The sequence below is a fragment of the Crocodylus siamensis genome, chromosome 5, assembly GCF_052110815.1.
Source record: "Crocodylus siamensis isolate JL-2025a chromosome 5, ASM5211081v1, whole genome shotgun sequence".
Lineage (NCBI taxonomy): Eukaryota > Metazoa > Chordata > Crocodylia > Crocodylidae > Crocodylus > Crocodylus siamensis.
This window is the reverse complement of record NC_143399.1, coordinates 42,086,790-42,109,500: the sequence shown is the minus strand read 5'-3', so window position 1 is coordinate 42,109,500 and position 22,711 is coordinate 42,086,790. Positions and strand designations below refer to the sequence as shown.

The 22,711-nt window shown below is 38.7% G+C and overlaps 1 protein-coding gene across 4 annotated transcripts in view; it reads left to right on the top strand.

Moving 5' to 3' along the window:
• Nucleotides 1-22,711, top strand: part of MTA1 (metastasis associated 1) — a 126,681-nt gene that overhangs the window by 56,658 nt on the left and 47,312 nt on the right. For all 4 annotated transcript variants that reach the window (XM_090050381.1, XM_090050382.1, XM_090050384.1 and 1 more), the window contains exons 7-11: nucleotides 152-254; nucleotides 3,959-4,058; nucleotides 5,537-5,725; nucleotides 7,833-7,907; nucleotides 18,320-18,378. In XM_090050381.1, the coding sequence (XP_089906507.1) occupies nucleotides 152-254; nucleotides 3,959-4,058; nucleotides 5,537-5,725; nucleotides 7,833-7,907; nucleotides 18,320-18,378 (526 nt within the window). The remainder of the gene's footprint in view (nucleotides 1-151; nucleotides 255-3,958; nucleotides 4,059-5,536; nucleotides 5,726-7,832; nucleotides 7,908-18,319; nucleotides 18,379-22,711) is intronic.

Sequence of the window (22,711 nt, the reverse complement as noted above, 5' to 3'; positions counted from 1 at the left end):
TCAAATTGCAGCCAGATAACGTACCTCTGACAAATGAAGCGTCTTGGGGGTTAAATAATTGTTTTGTGAGAGACAAAATCCAGAAGTAAAATACTTTTTAGTCCTTTTGAAATCTTCTATACCAAACATTTTTAACTTGCATTTCAACTAGGTGAGGATGATGGAAGAGATCAATCAAAACTTGAAACAAAAGTTTGGGAAGCATTTAACCCACTAGTAGACAAACAGATAGACCAGTTCTTGGTTGTAGCACGGTAAGAAAACTTGATCTTTTGCTCGGGAATAACTGAAAATATGAATCTGTTTTCAAAAACATTTACCCTTTTTAACCTTCTTCTGTCTCTATCCCAGTGTTCATGTTCTGTGGGCTTGTGTGGTATGAGCTTTTAAATGAATCAAACAAATCAGTAACCAGAAAGTATGTGGCTTGCATGCTGTAGTGAGAGATGTTACTTGAGTTGTAAGAATTTTATAGGTTCATACTCTACAATACCAGAAAAAGCAAATCAATTATAATCTGTATCGACACCTAATTTCTCTATATATTGACAAATCACAGTAGTTTACTATTTTAGCATTCAGTTTGGGTGGGATAAGGGTTTTCTTATGTGTAATTTCCAGGAGGGCTGGTACAATATTATGATGGTTTAGTTGCAGTTTAACTTTGGGCAAAACCTCTAAAGTCAGTGTGATTGCTGGATGCTAAAAATATTCATACCTCTTCCATTTTACACCATTATTTTTTTTTAATGTCCTTGGATTTCTTTGTCCTATAGGCTTATGCAAATATAGTAATTACCAAGGTGTCTTATAGTAGAAGTATTGGACTTGAATTCCAGCCGGTGAATGAAAAACTTTAAATAGTTAAATGGAAATAATGACAATGGAAATTCTTATGGTCTATTAGAGAAATTTATAGAACTGCTTTTGAAAGCCTAAAATCAATGGAAAATTGGTGGATTCATTGGCATCTGGGCAGAGGGGTGCAGTTAATCAGTGGAAGCAGGTGTTATTGGAGAGAGGAGTGTAGGAAGTAGCGAATTGCTAGCAGAGATTTGTTTTTCTAGAATGTAGAAACTTCTGCGTATTGGGTATGGCAGTGGCCGGATCTCAGCTCGGCAAATGTCCCTGTTCAGTGAAATGCTTAAGTACTTTAGGCAGGCAGGGTTCTTTGAGTAGATGTGATATATTTTATTAGTCCAACTAAATAGTTGCAAAAGTTGTTCTTTGGAAGTTTTTGGGTACAAACACCCTTGTTCAGGCACAGGGAGTTTGTTGTTTTTCAAGAAGGCTGTGGGTACCCAAAAGCTTCTAAAGAACAATTTTTCCAACTATTTAGTTAGTCTAATAAAAGGTATCACAGTTATCCAAAACTCTTGTCTGCCTGTGTCCTTAGACCAACACAGCTACAACCAACAACCCCTTAAGTACTTTAGATGTTTTCCTAAATGAGGGTGGACTAATCTATGCCCTCTGGTGAAATGGAGCCATGGTTCTGTGAGAAGATTCTTTCTTAGTTAGCAGTCTTAAATCTTCATGGTGTTTAAATCCCTAGAGAATAGCATCTACTTGGAGCCAGGTCAGGAAAGCATCCATAATAATGGAGGGGGCTTAAAAATAAGCTGAAGACCTGCTCTGAATTGGAGCCACTACTTAATATAAACATGAAAGCTGATGGCACAGAGGCATGTTCAGTATTTCCCAAATATCAGTGAACAAATTTAGACTGCTAAGGTGAGATATAATGTAGGACCTTGTAGAGAAGAAATGAATGAATAAAGTGAAGGAATCGGGGGTTAATTCTTTTGTACTTGCAAATATTTTTAAAAAGCAAGAGGAAGATTTTGACATTCAACTAAAAAAAAGACTAGAAAATGTTATTTCCCCTGGATTTTGTTTTTAGATCAAATGGGTCATTGAAGGAAACTTCAGCCAAACTTTTCAAAAACAAGTAGTCAGTTTTGGATTTCCAGTTTGAACAGCTAACTGAAAGCTCTTTGAAGACTCTCAGCCCTAGTGTAGGCTCTGTAGGAGGGAGACAAGGGTGGAACTTGATTGGCTAAACTGAGGCAAAAATGTTTTTCTTGTTCTGTGTTGGAAAATATCATAGCTAGCTCGGGCTTAACTAATAATGCAGGCACTCCCTAGCTCCCCTGGAGTCATTTGTGTTGTGGCTACATAAAAAGGAGAGAACCACAGTGAAATTTACTGATGCTAGTAACTTTTCCGTGTTGCTGATTACACAATATATTATTGTTCCCTTTGATTTGTGTGATCGCTAAAGCAAAAGGTTGTGTCTAGGCCACTGGCTTTGACACACCACTGGTTTCTTCTGGAACAGAAGAAAATAATAATAAAAATAAGGTAAGTGAGGAGTAAGGGGAAGTAGAGGAGAGAGGGTATGTCTGTGTGACATGGTGTAGTGCTGTGCAGAGCTAGTTTGTATGGCAGGGGCAATATAGCTGTGTTAGCATGGTATTTGGCCCTGGTTAATTAGCTAAAAAACAAAGCATAGTAGCCAAGACAGAGTGCTGCACTAATGCTGCAGTGCCTCTTTTTGTCCTCAGTTAGCTTTCATATCATCCATGTATGTATTGCCAGAAGTATAACATTGATCAGTTCTGCTTCTGGTAGGAGTTTGATCATGCTGATTATATTTGAGAAACTTGGAGAGATATGACAAACTGGAACTTGATGTGGTGAAGGAGCATGGGGATGACATGAATTCTGGGACTGTAATCAAATAAGCTGGAAAGGCTGGTATCGAGAATAACCTGAGTAGTACTATTCTCAATACAGGCCTTTCTGTAAACATAGTTGCCATATTTTGTAACATACAACTCACACCTTTTTCCCTGCCAAATCAGCCCCCTGAAATTGGGGTGCATGTTTTTTTTAGCAGGGAAACTGTTTTCTTTGCTGGAAAAGGAGCAGTTCTGGAGAAACTGTCCATCTTCCAAGATGGCTGCTGCTTGTGTCTGTTCAGCAAACTTTAAGGGGTAGAGTATTGTGTTAACCCTGTCACAGCCAGAGTTTTTTGGCTGATCACTGTTGTGCTTGATGTAGCAAGTAAGTTGCTGGTAAGATATTGATGAGGCTTTATGATGTGGAAACACCACTTTATTTGCAGGAACTTTTATATATGAAAAACTACTTATGGTAAAGAAGTAATAGTCTTTTTACTGCTTCTTGCAAGGATCTGGGGCCTGATTTTGTGGGACATGGAGTAAGTCCTTCTGAGAGCACAAAGTGTCGAAGAAGTGTGGCATTGCAGGAAGTAGTCTGCCACAGAGATGCTACTCTTCCTGGACACTCTGTTTCCAGGAGGATTTATTCTGACGCATAGTTGGGCATGACTCTAGAAAAATCTTTTTTCTACGTTCTTCCTTCTGAAAACAAGGTGTGTGTTTTATTTGGGAGCATGTTGTATGTGAGTAAATATGGTATCTTGTGTTACAAAATATTTAATGGTTTAAATGTGAATAGGCTGAAATGTTTAGAACAATTTGATTTGGATCACTGCTGTTCCTCCTTCCACCTGTTATTTTGGCAGCTGTCTCTTCTCCTTTGTGCCTTCAGATAATTAAAATCTGTTCTCATCATTGTGAAAAGGATTTTGATGTTCCTGAAACTTTTTTTAGACCAAGTTTCCAGTGCAATGCTGATCCAGGAGCTGCTGTGAGAAGATAGAGGAGCATCTTTATCATTCCTGAGTGCCTCACTGTATCTCCTTCTTTATATAAGCATAACTGGATAGTCATGTGAGCTAAACGGAATGAAGCATTTGTCATAACAACCTACATCTGAGGAAAGTGATCTCTGTCTTAGAAGTAGAGCCAAAATATTTAGTCTTGATACCAAATAATGAAGCCTGCTAGCCTCCTCAGAAGTGCTGTTTAGACATTTTTACTGTATTCACTTTGCATGCAAGGTTAATGTTCTGTTTAATCCTTTTCAGCTCTGTTGGTACATTTGCCCGAGCTCTGGACTGCAGTAGTTCTGTCAGACAGCCAAGTTTGCACATGAGTGCTGCAGCAGCCTCCAGGGACATTACACTGGTAAGATTTTAAGAGGATTTGGGGAAGATTTTGACAGAAATGTAAAATATGTACCTTAGTTACATCAGTAAGAGAGGGGGTAGATGGATTGCAATTGTGTAGTCTGTTAGGATCCAGCTATTGTTTTAAAAGGAAAGAAAAAGATCCTTTGCGTAATAAGTCTTTAAAGTTAAAGGTATGCAATCATGGATCAGTTTGCAGCAAGATTAGAGAGCGCCGCCTTGGAAATGTTAATGTTTTCTGCCCAGTTCTTTCTAGTCACATACGGGATTGCATGCACTAAGTAGTTATGTTGAAAAACACAAAGACTATTTGGCTGTTGTCTATGGTGGGATAAATCTGGAATGCTATGTCTGATCAAGTCCAAAAATTCAGGGCTATTCTAGGCAACATTGGACAAAAAAGACCACAATAGAAAATCTAATAATCTGATTGTTTTTCCCTAGTAATAAATGTAGCCTTTCACGACAGCCTGTTTTTTTTTTTTCATTACTTTTATTTGTAAGTAATTTAAAAACAGAAGTAGTTACAGCATTTTCTAAATATAAATTATTGTGGATTTGAATAGTGAGATGGAAAGGAAAATTTAGGTTGAATATCAGGGTAAACATCCTGACGACAAGATGCATTTGTTTTGTTAGAGTGTTTCTGGAGAGAAGTGAAAGTCCCATTGTTGGAGCCATTAAAACTTTACCTGGAAAAAGCACTGTAGAATAAATGCATATGCACAAAACTTTGAAAATGATTAATAACTTTACTCATTAACAGCATATAACATCTGACACAAAACTACAAAAATCAGAGAATGAGTCCAAGCCTTGACACTATTTATATTATGACAACACAAACACAAGCATATGCCAGACCTAGTCAAAGAAAATCATCAGTTTTCAATTCCAGTAACCGTAACTCCGCTCTCTGTGGAAGGATGATGCTCCTGGGGATGATTCCCTGCTAGCTGTGTGTTTTTGATGTGCGCTGCTTTCCCTTTAGGATGTTGGCTGCTTTTTTAAGTGTTTTGGGTTGCCCAGAAGGGGTGTTTATGCTCTTAGATTTCTAGTTATAATTGCTATAGATGGTTAGATAAATAAAATGTACAACAAGTTTAAGTTTTCCTTGTCTTGTCCTCTGAGCTTGTTCTGTTGTGGAAATTATGGCTACATGGGATCACCTTTTCCCAAAAACACCATTATTAGTTAATATGATCCATTTCTTGTCTTAAAATGTTCATTCTGGGGTTGGAGAAATATTTCTCCCTCTTTAGGCAGAAGGCAGGACTTCAGACTAACATTGTTAACTACTTCTATCTGTTTTTGTTAAGTGGAAGTATGTGTTCTCCTCTGAATTCAGCACAAGATATATATTACCATCAGGTTCCTGTCATAGCTGCTTCCTTTTTAAGTGTTTGTTTTCTCTGTGGTTGTACTTACAGTGTCTCTGTTTTTGTTTTTTGGTTTTTTTTTTAATCTGCTATTTAGTTCCATGCTATGGACACTTTGCACAAAAATGTCTATGACATTTCCAAGGCAATCTCTGCCCTTGTACCACAAGGTGGACCGGTCTTGTGCAGGGATGAAATGGAGGAATGGTCTGCTTCGGAGGCAAATCTCTTTGAGGAAGCACTAGAAAAATATGGAAAAGATTTCACTGACATTCAGCAAGATTTTGTAAGTGAATAGTTATGGCTTTGAACTTGTGAACATCAACCAAACTATGAGCAACTCTTTCCAGCTTCAAAATGCTACTGCCTAACAACAGAAATGTATTTCACTTGATACATAATCTAGTATCTCCTTTCTGTTCTGAAAAAGAGGAATCTCTAAGCGTTTGTCAAACTATAAATTGGAAGACAAAGATTGTTGGGGGCAGGGAGGCTCCTGTATACTTTATGATAATTTTTAAAACACTGGGACTAAAAACGGACATTGCCTTTATTTGCCTTTGCAGCTGTAAAAAAATTTTTGTGGTGGTGCAAAGGCAAAATAAGCATACAGTCATATACCCCTTGTCATGCCACCAATGCCCACAATTCTTGGCCATGACAAAGGAGGTAATAGATTGTGCTGCTTTGTGGCAGACATTTGTTTGCTTGCTGGAGGGAGACCACTTTCCAGCTGCCCTGGGCAGGTACTCTGGAGACTTGAGGGGCTTGATCCTGCACACCTTGGGAATTTCTTGGGCAGGATTGGGTGCTACGAACACCTGGAGCACTTGCCTGGCTTTCTCCTTTTACAGAGACGTTGACCAGGGAATCTTGGGATGTGTCTCAGTAAGTGGGGAAAGCTGGGGTTTCTCCACTTACGGAGACAAAACCGCAAGGATCGTCCTGCTGTCCCTTCATAATCAGAAAAAGCCTGGGATTCTCTGCTTAGAGAGACACTCCTGGGAAATCTTCGGGGTGTATCTCCGTAAGGCGGGGGAACTCCACGCTCTCCCTGTTTTAAAGGGATGCACCCTCATGATATGCAGGGAGGCACAGGAGCTGGGAAGCTTCTGGCACCCTGTGCTTCCTTGCTGGGGAATCCCTAGCTCCTGCACCACACTGACCCATGCTTCCACATGAAGCACAGGTCCCAGCCTGGAGAGATGGGGCACTGGGCTCCAGCTCCCATGCTGCCCCATTCCTCCTTGCCATGACCCCTGCAAACCTGTTTCACTTAGGACTGGTCAACCTGGGTCCCAGTAAGAAGGCACAGGACAGCAAGAGTAGGGAATGTCTTTAGCAAAGGAAACATGTCACCCCTTCTCCCACATTGGGTAGGAGTCCAGTGCAGGACAAGGGGTGACATGTTTTGCTCGGTAAAGTGATTCAGTTATGGTGGATCATGTCAGCGGTATTTGCTTCTACTGAACTGTAAATTGTGGGGGACAAATAGTGTACATTTGGGGTGGGGGGGCAGAGCTTTTACTAAAGACGGCTATATGCTCAATAATAATGTTTAAACTACAAATCATGATGATATTTTCTTCAGTTCTTTTCTTCAATTCTGTTAAATTAAAATTGTTTGGCTTATCACAATTGGATTCAGGATTTGGTGGAGTGTTGTAAAAGCCCAGGTATCCATGAATTAATTTGTCTTGAGGAGTGCAAGTACATGGACAAATCTTCTGAGATATTAGAGTGTTTATTAAAGAGCTATTCTAGAAACTCCTCTTTAAATGTTTATTTTAATTTTTTTTTTAAAGTTGTCTTAGGAAATTGCCCCTTGGACCTGGTGGGGCATACTGTCTGCACTAAAGTTCCTTGATAGGAACAAAATAGAAGTAGTATCCAAGTGACTTAGGCAGAGGGACTTGGAACCAGCCCAACATTGTTTTGCTGTGGCTCCATGTAGGGTTCTTATGCTTCTGATCTAGCAAGTAGAGATGCCAGAGCATTGTGGCTCCTCTATATGCTGTCTCCTGCTGGGCAGAGCAAATTAAAATTGTGCCTATGCTCTGTGTCATTGCATGCCAGAGTCTGAGTCAGTGTGACACTTACCACACTGGGTCTTTGCTCCTTGAATGGAGTGAAGTGGAGCCAACACAGAATGGTTTTACCTATGCTGTGCCCCAGTTCTAAAGTGAAGGCTTTGTACTTGAAAAGCAGTTACATGGATCTTGAATGCTTGGTGCCCTTAAGAAGTCCAGATAATGACTGGCTTCTTTATTAGGAAGATATATCATGTATAAAACTCTTTGTGTTGTAAGACTTCTGTCAAAGGAATCTTGACAATTTGTGAAGCACTGTACTGGCTTCCTGTGATGACTGTTGCTTTTTCTTCATGTCCCTAGCTTCCATGGAAGTCCTTAACCAGCATAATAGAGTATTATTATATGTGGAAAACTACAGACAGATACGTTCAGCAGGTAAGAGAAATTAGCACGGCTCCTTTAATTCTAACAGGAGCTGTTCTTGCTGCCTTTAAAGGGGAGCATTGCTGCTTTGATCTCTCTTGCTTGCTTTCTCTTGGGGTTCAGTATCTGCAATAAGTGAATTTCACTGGGCTCCAGACCATGGGAAGTGGCCCCCGTCACTAAATTCTTCAGCCTCAATGAAGAGGTAAACCTGTGGCATTCCCATTTGTGTTCCTTGCACAACTGCTCCTTCTTTTATTGTCTGTTAGAAGAACTTTCAAAAGACTGCTGCAGAACATATTAGCTTATCTTAAGTTTGGGGAAGGAAATAAAATGAATCCCCGCATATTACAGTATTCAAAGTCAGCACTTGCTTCAGCAGCAAACTTCCCATAGATTTCCATGGGAAGGAGGTGGATGCTGTATAAAACAGCCGCTCCATGGTTGCCTCGCCTCTACCTGCTCATACCAGGACTACAGATTCAAATGCTTGTCCCTCCAATGGAGGAACTTAGAGCATTCATAGTAACATGCATCTTTTGGGAGGGCAAGAGGGTGGAGCGGGGGAGAGTAGTTGATGGGCTGTGATTCCCTAACTCAGTCATGTTCAAAGCACAGCCTATGGGTTGGATCTGGCCTGTGGAGTGCTCTCCAGGAAATTTGGCAGTGGTGGCACTATTGACTGCTGCAGCTCTGGGAACTCTTTGTCAAGTAATGCTGCCAGTGCTCCCCTGCCACTACATTTTTGGAACTGCGGGAGCCCCACAGGGCAGCATAACATGGCCTCATGTTGGATCAGGTCCTTGCATGGCCTGCACACAGCTGCAGGATTGGGCCACACACCAGATGCAGCCCTTGGGCTGTCTGTATCCCACTTACTCTTTCCCGTGCACCAGAAAGACTGAGTAGCACTACCTGAGCCCATGCACCTACAAGCCAGTTTGGGCTATTATTTTCTTCCCGTTATATCTCATCAGTATTTAAACATGAGAATGATTTGGTCCTTTAAATAGTCAAAGTACAGTACCAGAAACATGGAAATCTGGTTACTGAAAACTAGCTGTAAGAGTTGGATGGGATAGTTCAGAAAGAAGAGAGAGAGAAATCTCTGCCTCAGCATTTCTAATATAGCCAGCATCATGTTATTAGATCTAATATACTTATAACAATTTATATTGCTGAGAAGAATACCTAGTGGAAAAAAAAAAAAGTTAGCTTCCTTCATTGAACAGCAGGCTTTGAGATAAGCCTGTTTATAACTGTGAAACCCCCCACAAAACAGTGCTGTAAGCTTGGCGTACCCCCACACTGCACAGTGCACGCCCAGAAGAAGCATCGCATTAGTTTGACCCGGTTTGCCCAACATCTGTATAGACTGGGTGCTTTTATCTAAAGCTGATTCAATCAGCTTTAGATGAAAGTACCAAAAAGCCCTACTGAAACACTTGATCTATACAGAGTCTGGGGAGCTGGGTTGAACTAACATACTACCTCATCCAGCAAAGCTCCATTTTCCTTCTTCCCCCTGACGAACAGTCTGCCAGTTCCTAGATATCTAAAACATGTATTTTGTATTTGCCCAAGTTGTGAAATGAATACAGAGTTCCCCGTCATGCCATTTACTTTTTTTCATTTTCAGAGTAGAACTCCACTTTTAGTTGCATTGAGATATTGTGGATAGATTAGACTAATGAATGAGCATGTGTGTTTTGTATGTAGTGTTGTTATTATTGACATCCTTGTTACTGTCCTTACTATAAACAAGACATACTCTCTCTTTTTTTTGAGAGAATTAAGCAATAGAAATGTGGGACATAAAAAGGAAGTGTGGTGGGGTGGAAAAATACTGAAAAGAAGCAGGCTTTCCTTTCTTTCTCCATTAAACTGTATGTACTGTTGACACAGTAATTGGCTTCTGCTCTTCCTGTGTGTGTGTGTGTGGCTATCATTGTTCAGAGGTTAATGGAGAGGATGCTTTCCCTGTGCTACAAATAAAGCAGCTGCATGTAGGGGAGTCTTTCATGTCTCCTTCTTTTGCTAGTTAGTTCTTGATTGTGGAATGAAAATTCAACTCCTTGGGAGTGGGCTCAGGGTGGCTAACATTATGAGAAGTTATTTGGCTCATGAAAACTGGGCTGGTTGAAGTATAGATTATCAGGGTCAGAACCAAACATCTGACCTCCTGGTGAAGCCAAGGAAGGAGGCTCTTCTTGTCTTGCAGTTGCTTTGATCTTTCCAGATGTGTACAGGACTATGAGAGATTTAAATATTTTTCAAAGTTGAGACACTTTAAACTGCTGTTACTAAATTTCTGAAATATATATGTTTGTAGGTATTAAAAGCAGGCTTTTTGGCTTGCTGGCTAGACAGTCGCATGGATCTACAACAGGGCAGGCAGTTATTTTGGGCAGAGGGGCACTTACTGAGTTTTGGCAAGCCATCAAGGGCTTCGCGACAGGCAGCCCAGGGCAGATGAATATTAATTTACTAAATTTTTTAGGGGCCCTGTGAGCTGGACAGAATGGCATGGTGGGCCGCATCCAGCCTCCAGGCCGCATTTTGCCCACTCCTGATCTACGAGGTCTTTCCTTTGTGGGGCAAGGAAGGAGCTGGGGTGATATATGAAGCAGAAAATTAAGAGGTTCTTGCATTGTTCGTCTATTATGACCTCTAACCAGCATGATTAGTGTTGACTGGCTCTAAAGAGCTGTATCCAGTCCAGGGCTGCTGAGATATTGGGCAAGGGGAAAAACTGGGGCAATTGTAAAACCCTTGTTTTTTGCATTCAGTGCCTTTTAGTTAAGAAATAGTGACTTGTTTCTTTTGCTGTTCCTTTTCCTCTTCATTTTGGGTCTGTAGACATGATAGTCCAAAATATTAATTGCATGAAAGGCTTTGTTACCTTCTTTGTTTTTGCAACAGTTTAAAACGCAGCAATTTCTAATGATCATTTTGGCACATCTACATAAAGAGTACCTTACAGTCATGAATATATCAGCCCACCTCTCCTATGCTGCTCAACAGTGTAGCTGGAAGCAGGAATTTGGGATAGAATTTAGAGTTGTACTTGTGGCTTCTGGAGGTAACTTGTGGATTGAGTTAATTTAGTCAGAACTGAGCTAATTATCACATCTCAAATTCTCAAATATTGCAGGCAGCTAGTAATAAATATCAGGGGGTTTTTTAAAACATCTAGGGCAGTGTCATTCTTGTGTGTGGTCATAAAACTTTGTAGCTCAATGTGTTTGAAACAATTGCTTTTTAAAATTGCTATTCACTTAGTGAGGTTCCCCCCCATCCTGTTGGTGCTCCTCCCCTCCTCCCAACTTCCCCTCCATAGTTAGGATTCACCGCTTGTGCTGCTGTGAGAAGGTGCAGGAACTAGAGGAACCGGAAGATCAGATGAGCCACCTCTCCAGCCTGGATCTGATATTTGACACCTGCCCCAGAGCATAGAACAATTTGTGTTTGAAAAATTTAGTAAAGTTCAAGTTGAACAGGGACCAGTGGGTGGAATGGGTTAGTACAGGGTCCCATTGTCTTTAAGAGATTAGAATTATATGGTTGAGGTGGGCACAGTTTATCTTGGGATACTTTAATTTGATAAGCTGTTTCAGTTTCTTTTGTGGTATAGGATTAGCATGCCACTAGTTTCTTGTGGTTTCCTGTCTGTAGTAATGTTTCTCTTTCTCAAATATTGCAGGCTTAATTCTACCTACCTTTTAGTATGTAAGACTATAAGTTCACTAGCATAACTAAAGACTGAAACATCTGAGGGAAAAAAAAAAAGGGAGCAGATCTCCCAGGGTAAGTCTTTTGGGAGTGGAGTGCTCTCATTCTCCACAATTGAATTTAAGAGATTTTTTTCCTTTCTGGACCGCCATTGCTTGGTGTTCTAATGTTGGGGTAAATGGCCCTGTGATATGTATTGAACTTCTTGATACTAGTCTGTGTAGCTGCAAGATTTGTTTTTATGGGAGAAACCATTTCAGAATTGTCCTGAAAGCGGTTGAGTGAAACATCATCAGTCTACTGTTCCTTGCGTCCCCTCGAATGAAATATTGCCATCTTAAAATAGACTGGCCAAGTCTGTTCACTAGAGAGCACATCTGTGAATTGGAGATAGTTGGGGAGAGAGGACTATTGATGTAACTCCTACTTGTTACCTTATCAACCTCTTCACTGGTGATTTGAAAACTTCTTTTTAAAAAAAAGGGGCTTGTATGGAACATTGTTATATTTTAATGTAAGAGAAGAACTAGAGTTCTGTAATTTCTCAGCTCCGGGAGGGTGATCCTTCTGAAGCAGGATGAACGCATCCATGACACTAGGCAGACATGCAGTACAATGTCCTGAAGTACTCTTGCTTATAACAAGGCAAGTTGCACAAGAAGAATGTTCTAGTGATCCAGTAGCTCAGAAATAATTGTGCGTATGTGTGTTAACCCCCCCCCCACAAAACAAAACAAAACCCAACAACCCCATGAACCTGGGTTTGACTTGAGGTTGTCAAGTGGGATGTGTTAATATAATTGAGTTTTGTTGTCTCCAATGAGAGATGATATAATTAAGGTAAAACTAACTGCAAATATTAGTTGGGGCATTGCAAAGGGATGGCAAGGGTAAAAGATTATGTGAGGCTGCTTGGGTTAGTTTTGTTGTGCATCTTGAGAATTGCAGACTTCTCACTTATTTTTATCTTTTGCCCTTTCCCTGACATGCACACCCACAGCCTGTAACCTTGAGAAGATTAGGGCTTAAGGGAGAGCAGCATGCAAGTGTGACTCATAAGGTCAGGAAGCAGGTGACAGGGGAAGGAGGCTGCAAAGCAAGATTTGGGAAGAGGAGTGGGAGGGAGAGACAGAGGTGAGCGAGATTATTTGGAGGTCTACATGGACTGAAGAATGGGGAGCAGAAAAAGAGAAACAAAAGTAGATAAGTTGAAGGGGCCTACATTTATATGGGATCTATGCGTTAGGATTTAGGGGATTGCTTAAATCCTGAGTTATGCTAATAACATCCTGATTAAGCGACAGTTATTTCCAGTTGCTGTCATTAAGCTTAAAAGGTTTTATGGGACTTCTGTGTTAAGTCTTCCCAAAATATCATCTCCCAAAAAAACCAGAACATACTATAAAAGAAATATTTGTCACTTATATAGGGCCTTTCACCCTAAAGCTCTTTACATGTTATATACGATAGAACTCATTACCACAGCAGGTTGTAGAGGCACATTATAGCCAGGTTCAAAAAGAGACCAGGCAAATGCATGAATTCTAGATCCATTAATAGGAATTGAAAAGAACAGTTGGGGATATATCTTCTGGCATCTCTAAACCAGTGATGGCAGATGCCAGGGTGGGTAACAAATAGGGGATAATCCATTGGTCTGATCCAGTGTGGCACTCTGTATGTTCAGTGTCATGAAATAGTTGCAGTTTCAGCAATCAGATGACACACAGGATGCTACGTAACTATGCAGAGAAATGTTGTTTTGAGGTTGACCACTTAAAAACCTCTACTCTTAAATACATCATGGACTCAATAGCCTTCACCTAGAAGTAATAGCTTAAGTTTTATAGCATTTGAAAGATTAGTAAAATCAAACAAGGTGGAATAAAGCATATAAGCCTAGAAAATGAAAGGAAGAAGGTTTTGAGATGCTTTCAAACTTCTATTGAAGTATCTTCTACATAGTTGACAATAAAATTTCCACTATTTGTTTGTTTTTGGATTCCATTTCTCATTTTATTTTTAAAATTGCTTTTCTCCTTCAGAAAATGTTTCCATCAGATATGCTATCCAATAGCATAGTAACAGTAATATTGTACATCTTTGAGACTCTCCCATCCTCCAGGCCCTGTGGAAGTCAGTAAACCCAGGAATGGATTTTTAAAAGACAGATGTTTTTGTTTATGCAAAACTTTTAATTTTTCAAGAACTATAGCAACTCTGGTTAATATAATCTATCTTATTTAGTTAGTCTATAAAGGTACATATCTACCCTATCTTCTGACTGAGTTCAAACTAACGCAGCTAACTATCTCTGTCTTTCAACCCCCCCTTCCCCCTCCCCCTCCCCCTTGTGTAAGAAAGCTTAATTGGTAATATCCCAGTTTTACTAATTTGGGAGGAAAGACAAAAGGAAATACTTTGTTTCTACAATGTACAAATGATCCAGTAGAACTCACTGAGACAAAAATATGATTCAAGCCAAGAGCTTAATAGGATTAAGTAAGATTAGATATTTATATGGATGAGAACATTTACAGTTACGTTAGATAGCATTAAAATTTTAACGCATATAAACCCTCATGCTTCAGGGCATAAACCAATTATTAACTGGCAGATGCTGGGGAGACACCTTTCTGATGGACAAACGATTTGGTGATTTGCATGTTACTGGCTTTCTTGCACCTTTTGCGAACTTTCACAAGGTAATAGCTGTTGTCAGAGATTGGATTACTGGTTTAATTTGGGATTGTGATTACTTAAGGCTGTGCAAGTAAAGAGCGACTCAGCCCCCATATCTGGGAAATATTGCCTTCCCCACTTGATTACAGTACTGTGTTAAGAGGGCCTATATCATTCCCAGTTCTCTGTTTGCCCAGCTATACAATACTCTTAATGACATTTACTTGATAAATATCAATTGATAACTGATTAATTAGGCAACTGATAGCCCACCAAATGAAAATATTAAACCAATAAGGATTAAGTTTTTTCTCCTTACCAGCTGTGGTGTGATCCAAATTGATATTTGTGTATTGGGTTATTTCAGTGGAACCTTCTATTGTGGCAGGTATTAATCAATTACTAATGAATGGCCACTTTATCCCAAATTTATTTATTAAGTAATTCAATAAGTGTAACTATTAATAGTAATAAACAGCACAAATGGCCTCATATGCATGGTATTAATTTGGCATTTTAATAAAAGAGAAAGGAGTATAAAAAGTACAAAGTAACTTTTTATTTTACTCGAACTACCTTCTCTTCTCCTGGCATTACAAAGTACAATGGTAACTTATTAGAATTGTATTTTCCTTTTTACCCCCAAAGTCTGTCTAAGGCTTTAACGTTTTGGGGAAATTTTTTAGGCAAATTCTGAACAGTTTGGAAAATGTTTTCTTCTGTAAATCAATCCAAACCTCTTCTACTTCATTGGATCTTGGAAGGTGTTAATTAAAGATTTAAGATTTTAAAAAGTTGTTTTGAACTGAAAACAAGACTTCCTTATCTCTAGTATGTACCTAACTTTTACCATTCATCGGCTAGGGCTTTCTAACTAAAGTAGTCCCTACTGGCCCTTAAACTTGTTTTCTTTCTGTTCCAGCACAGTTTACACTAGAATGGCTTAAAAATTCATTAGCATTTCATTTTTATTTATGCCTTTATTACAAATGATAACAAAGGTTTTTTAAAAAGTTTGGCTAGGAAAGCGGTAGCATAATTGTACAATTAACAGTATAGTGAAACAAACTATATAGGGTTACACCACATTACATGTTGCCTGTATGAATAAATTAAGTTCTATACATGCTGTAGTTTGAGTCTAGAACAGGGATTCTTGACCAGGGTGCTGTGATATCCAAAGATGGGCATAGAAAAATAGCTGCTGCAGCAGGTGATGCTGTCCTGTGTACTTTTTCACGCTTACGTGATTCACAAGATAAACCCATTGAGTTGAAATAATAGGAATTCAAATTAGATCAGAAACATTGGGTGCCTGTACATGTTCTGAGAGGCTGCTGTGATGTGCTGTAATTACAATACATTGGAGCAGACTTGATTAATTGAGTCTGCTGGGCTGGAGCATGTTAATTACCACACTCCAGCCAAGTTCTGCATCTCATGTATTAGTGTCCCTGCACTTCAAAATGGTGGTGGGAGCACTGTAATAAAGCTTGTTTGAATTTTAGATAAAGTGCCTCCACTGCCATTTTGAAGTGTGAAGACACTGACACATGAGAAGCTCTGGGCATTTTAATTAGAGCGGCTCACAGCGCGCTAAAGTGCCCCCTCCTGCACTCCTGGTGCATGTGTAAAAACACCCACCCATTCTGACCTGTTGTGGTACAGTATTTCTGAATTTTTTTGGAAGAGAAGAATTACCCTATTTATTTTTTCTGCGGTCAAAAAACAAATGAAAGTAAGAGTTAATGTTTTTGGAAAGGTGCTCTGAGCCTAAAAAGGTTGAGAACCACGGGGCTGTCTACATATGCAGACAGGACAGCTGTCATGTTACATTTCATTTCTGTGAATCTCAGAACATTGTACCAAGGTGGGAAGGCACTGTTTGCCCCAATTTAGAGATATTAGATAATTAACTCAGAGCTAATATTAAGTGTTTGACTAGCCATATTACAGAAAAAAATGATAACTTGTATGACTGTAACAGGAGAGCCTTGTCAAAATACATGTAGTATTTTATAGAATAGCAGTGCCTTTTTGTCGTTGCATTGTCCATTTTGGACAGTTCAGTGTAAATGTTAAGAATAGTGCATTACTTTCTGCTGAACTTCTCTAGTTGGAGTCCTAGATGCAGTTTCCACAGGCTTCTGTTGACCTTTGTTGCTGGATTATATCTATCATGGCATTTTTTTGAAACAATAACATTTTTATACGTCCTTTTTCCTTCCTCGGAATTCCAAATCGTACTTTGTTGCCCTGTTTTGGGACCGTTGGCAAGGTCTTTCCTCTTTTGGAGGTGGTTTTCTTAGTGTGTTTGTACAGCCTGTGACAACTGATAGTTTTGTCTCTTTCACAGCACCGGTACACAATGTCTTTCTTCTGTTTAGTTTGTATGATATAAAGGATAACTTCATCTTTAGAATGTTCTCCGTTATTTTAATAAGTACTGTGTTTTCGATTACATGGTTAACTGAAAACTTATTAACTGGCTAAAAATTAAAGATGTGATATAGAACAAAGGAAAACCAGAAAAAACCCAAAACTTGACAGTGTCAAATATGATTGAAGGATTTTCTGCCTTTTCTGTTAATGGGAAGGAATTACGATCCTTCTATCCAGATTAGTGGAACCCTCCAGCAAAACAAGGTTTCTTCAGTGTAGGCCAAAATGAAAAGACAATTTGGTAGGCTTCCTCAGCACTCTGTTTTGAAAGGCTACCCCTGTTATGCATTTCTTTTTAATATTTTCTTGAGGCAATGCCACCTATTGTTGTTTTCTTCCTTGGATCTGTCAAGCATATTTTAACAAACTACTTCCTATCCCTGCAGTGGCAGGACATTGACAGTACCTTCATCCTGCTTTATCTCTGACGCTGTGTTTGATACTTCCACTGTTGTCCCTGGTAATTGTGCAAGAGGATTCTTTAATGCAATTAAGAGTAGGTTTAAAGGAACACTGGTATAGGATGGTATAGACACAGAGGACTTGCTTTGCGATAGGGCTTGGACTAGATGACTTACTGAGGTCCCTTCCAGCCCTACTTCCCTATGCATCTGTTAGTAGCCTCCTATCTTTTGGAACACAGTATCTTTCTTTTTCTTCCCTTTTAATTCAAAAGGATTTATATCTTGTGATCATGGACTTTAGAAAGGAGTAAAAGTGTAAACATTTAAAACTACCTTTAGTTGATATTTAGCTCCAAATGGCGAACTACTATGTAGTGAATACCAGCACAAGGGAATTCAGTTCCTATTTTCATTGTACCTGGTCCTTTTGAATTAAAAGAACAAATAAGCAAAAATCCTAAAACCAACAAAAAGCAAATAAAAACCTCCTAGTGTTGCTTTCTTTTTCTTATTTGCATGATTTAAAATGGGGATTCTTGGCATGTTAGGCAGTGGGATTAAACATCTGTACTATAGAAATTTGGTTGGGGGAAGCTTTTGACAGTATATGCAAGAGAGAAAAATAACCTAGGGTTCTTTTCCTTTATTGGAAGCATATATAATGTATTTATCTAACTTAAACAAATTTAATTGGTTCATTTGATCAGAAGAGTAAGTAAATAAGATGCGTCCAGCTAGCATATATCTGAAATGGTACATGCTAACAAAGAGAATAAGTGCAGAAGAATATGTTTATCTTAGGAAGAAACTGGTCAGGAGCAATTGATGCATAAATTGCAGTTGAATAAAAGGGGCATGGATTAAAAACTTGCCCATAGGAGAAATTATTTGACTGCCATTGTAGAATCTAGTTGACATCATGGGAGATGGTATTGCTAACTCAATGAAAATTCTTTGGATTTCAGTGGACGTTTCCTTTTTAGAAGGGAGTGCTATAGCCACTAAATGCCAAGACATGAATGAATTTCATTTCTTTCCATTAGTATCAGCTGTAATTGTTCAGAGTTGAATCATCTGACTTTCAGGTACTGTAGATGCAAACATTCATCTGCTGTTCTGTTTTTACTCTGACTTTTTTTTCTTTCTTTGTTTCTCTCTTTTAAGAAACGATTGAAAGCAGCAGAAGCAGAAAGCAAGCTAAAACAAGTGTATATACCCAACTAGTAAGTATCACTTCTTGTTGGTGTGTTTCCTAACTTATTGCAATGGGGCTGTATATTGTCACTCTCTGTTGTCTGGAAGTATGATGCAGAGTTTTTCTTTGTAAAAATAAAATAGAGCAGCCGTAGTAGAACATGCATGACAGAAGGGTTAACAATTAAGATAAATATGAGTAAGAAGATTATTCCAGTCTTTTAGAATGAGTTAGTGTTCATTTGGACTTGAGCATATATTTGTCATCTGTTATCTATAGCTAAGAACCCTGGTGTCTAATATGGATCAAGTGGGGAAAAATGGTCCCATCTTAGATCAGAAAATGCCCTATTGCTATTCCTTACAGACTGTTGTTCAGTGGTTTGTAGGCACATAGACATTTATAAAGGCAAGGATATCATTTATGAGTTGTGTTTTCTTACTAACTGCATTGGCAAAATGATAATACTTAGGAGTGTGTGAAAGAAAGGAGAATGCCCTCTTGTACTTTGGGTAAGGCTGGCTAAGAGCATGTAGTTAAACTGTGTACACAGTAAGGCAACACTCTGGGGTTCTGAGTGCTTCAAATGGTGCCTACTGTCTTGGGCTTCCCAAATTATGGCTGCAATGTAGTTTGAGGTGGCTCCTTGCTTTCTCTGCCCCTGCCATAACACTACTATGCAGGGCCATTACTAGAACCTAAAAATTTGGGCCTTTAAAAAAATGCAGAATCTTTCTGAGTTGGTATTTTTATCTATGGAACATGGATTCATGACTTTGATATGAATTAGGAGTATAATCAACAAAAAAGACTAGCTAATAGCTGATGAATAATAATAGATTGGTTTTAATTAATGTTAACTTATAGAGGATTGTTTGCCATAATACATTTCCTTGCACTTTGTCTGTTCTAATTCTTACAGTTCAGTGCTGTGAAACATCTGCTTCTTCCTTTTAGTCTCTCTTCTGCACTATAATATAACGTGATGTCAGGCAGGTTTTTTTCATATAGAACTTGATTTTTTTCCCTTAACTACTAGGGATAGTCCCTGGGGTACTACCCTAAATAATTCCTCTCCTTCCTTTTATGTTAACACCCTTCAAATATTTATGAACTCTTACTATGTGTCCTATTAGTCATAGCAAAGCCAAGATTTACATATGTAACTCAACTCAGTCCCTAAGCTTCTGATGATTCTTTTTTCTCTCTTGAATTCCTTAAAATGGGTCAATATTTCTCAGATAGCAAACCATCCAAAACAGAATGTAGTACTCAAGATGAAGTCAAAAGCAGGTTTTTTTGTAATCTTGTTATTTAGCGGTAACCTTCTTCATGGAAGCTATTACTGTTTATGTGGCAGTGAGCATCAGGTTGCATACGGATCTACAGTGTTGATGGACTTTAGGTATAAATGTTACAAAGAAATGCTGATTTCCTATCTCCATTGCTCCAGTCACATAATGAAATATTTCTCAGTCTTGTGCTTGCTGTTTAACTGTTCCCTATTTCCCATACTTGGACTTTTTTGCCATAGGGATTGAGGTCATACAGTTCAGTATATACAAAAATTTGCTCCAGAATTTTTACTGTAAAATCGCTGTGTGATGTATTGTTGAGCTCATCAGGTGCCTGAACTCATTAGCCAGTAAAAACTTGGAGAGACGTTTCACCCATACCTTGTGCCTATTTATCCAAAATCTTAAGTTCAATGGAATTGCTTTCATAATTGTTTGGAAAATTGACAAACAATGGAAGAAGAATCCAATTTGTAAAGTGGATGCTGTCTGATGGTAAATCTACTGATTTGACGTGAGCCTGTCACATTAGAGCATGACCTAAAATTGCATGCAAAGAAGTGATTATATCAGAAATAATAAGTTGTTATACCAGCAATACTTTTTCCTTGTCTTTTTTAAAAAAACTAACACGTAAAGGTATATTTTTGTATTTTAGCCAGTCCACTTTTGAAAAGTATGATCTTAAAATAAATAGTGTGTACTCTTAATGTCTTTCATTTGAGAATCTCAAAGCATTTTCACAGATACAAGACACAATGTCTTGCAAGACACTTGTGAAGCAGGAGAGTATTCTTTTTTGCTGAAGAGGAGAATGAAGGCATAATCTAAAAAACTGGGTTGTGGTCATAAACAAGGGAGCCTATTGCATGGTTTGAAATAAAACCTTTATTGACTCATTTAATTTTTTTTAGAGAACTATTTAAAGATCTGGTAGAAACCAGGGAATTTTCCATGCGTAATTATATTCTGTCCCTCTCTTTTGCAGCTGCGCTACTTAGGACACCACTCTTTCTAATATTAGTGAAGAATTTATCTTTTCAATGTCTGAGAAATTTTAGCGCTCATTAGATGTTTTCAAAAGTGGACACAAAGTAGCTTTACTTAGATGCATGTTTTCAAATGCACAAGTCATGGGCTTGACAAAGTTGCACATGAATTAAATTTAGAAGTGCTGCTTTTTATCAAGATATTGCTCCAAATTCTTTATTCCTCTTGGTGGGACCAGAGCATGTGCTGGAGGTACCTGGGTGACTGCAGCCATTTTTTTTCTGTAATCAGTAAAATGTATTTGGTCTCCAGAAAAGAGAAAGCAAGACACCAGTTCCTGCTTCCATTTTAATTTTGTATTATGAACTAAGTGTAATAGGATACACCAGTGGCTATAATAGGTTGGGGAAATTTTAGCTACTTCATTTTATATTTGAACAATAGGAATGCCAGGTAATGCATTGGCAGAAGTATTTTTTAGTTCATTTTTATTATGATGTCTTTGGGAAGAAATTACTGACCTTACCAAAATGTTTTATACTTGTAAAGAGGTTTAGTTCCTCTGTATAAGCAAGTGTCTTGGAACGGTCCACACGAAGGTTTTGTTTACAACCTGTTTCTAGGCCTTTGGACTGTCAAGTACAGCAGTCCTTAAAAGCTCACTTGATTTAATCCTCATGTATTGACATTTGAGGTAGATCCTCAACTCTCTGTTTTTAAGTGCATCCACTGGTACTGATTCACCTCTGGGGAAAAATAGTTGACTAATATTTCAGGATGTCTCTGTCTACATGAGGCAATTTGAAGGCACCTTGTTACAAAGTTTATGCCTTTAGGCAAATACAGCCTGGGGACACTGTCTTTTGTGTCAACCTTCTGAGACTTCAGAGGACACAGATTCGTTTTTGTTTCTTGTACAATTGTTTCAAGTGAGAGTAACTGGGTAGGAGGAACTTTCTGACTTTGTAATGGTGGTCAAGCACTAGAACAGGCTACCTAGAGAAATTGTGGAATAGACAGACACTTGGCTGTCTTGGTTTAGTCGGGGATGATCCTGCCTTAAGCAGGGGACTGGACTAGATGACCCCTCTAGGTGATGTATTCTTAAAGATGGCGCCAAGCTTTTTTAAGGATCCTTTTTTCTAGCTTGATCACTTTTAAAGGCAGAGGGAGAAGAGGCCCTCTATATTTTTGGGTTCAGAAACAATAGAAATATGGCTATCTATCCTGTTTGATCATAGCATCTACTCCTAGTATCCTAAGGAAAAATTTGTGCTTCTGTTTTTATAAAGGGAATATTCATTGGGGCTCTGTTTTTTTTTGTCTCAAATTACCAGTTTTTGAATAAGACCAGCATTTGTAATGGAAAACCTGCAAATGCAGCAATGTTCTGAGTGTCTCAGTGAAATCGCTCTTCTTGCATTCTCACCTATAATGAAAGTTTTACTGATCAAATTAGGTCTTCACACTTCTATAATACCTTGCTGCATCACTGTATGAGGAGAAATTCCTACATCTTGAACAAATAATGTAGACATTGCTTATAAGGAAGGGAACTGTATTCTTGACAGCGATTCCTCTGAAATAGATTTGGGTAAAGGTCATGATGGTGATAATGAACTCCCAGTGTGGTGCAGTGGCTAGAAGGTTAATACAGTTCAGATGTATAAATCCGGGGGACTATCAAGTAGCAGTTGGGAGGTGGTAGGACCTGTGTAAATCATTAGTGAGACCACTATAAAAAAGATGTTGACAGATTTCAAAGTTTTCAGAGAAAAGATGCAAGAATGGTTTTTGTCTGGAAAATCTGCATTACAGTGATATTAAAGAATGATCTATTTAGCTTTTCCAAGAAATGTTTGAAGTGACTAGGTTTATAGCCTGGAAATACTACATAAAGAGGGAAACAGAGAGCTCTTTGATCTAGCCAACCACAGTGGAATAGGACCCAGTGGTTGGAAGTGCAAACTAAATAAATCCAGGCTAGAAATAAAGTGCAGCTTTCTTTTTCTCCAAGCAGTTAGGGTAAATAACCATTGAACATCTTATTTGTGGATGAGATGAATTCTGTACCAT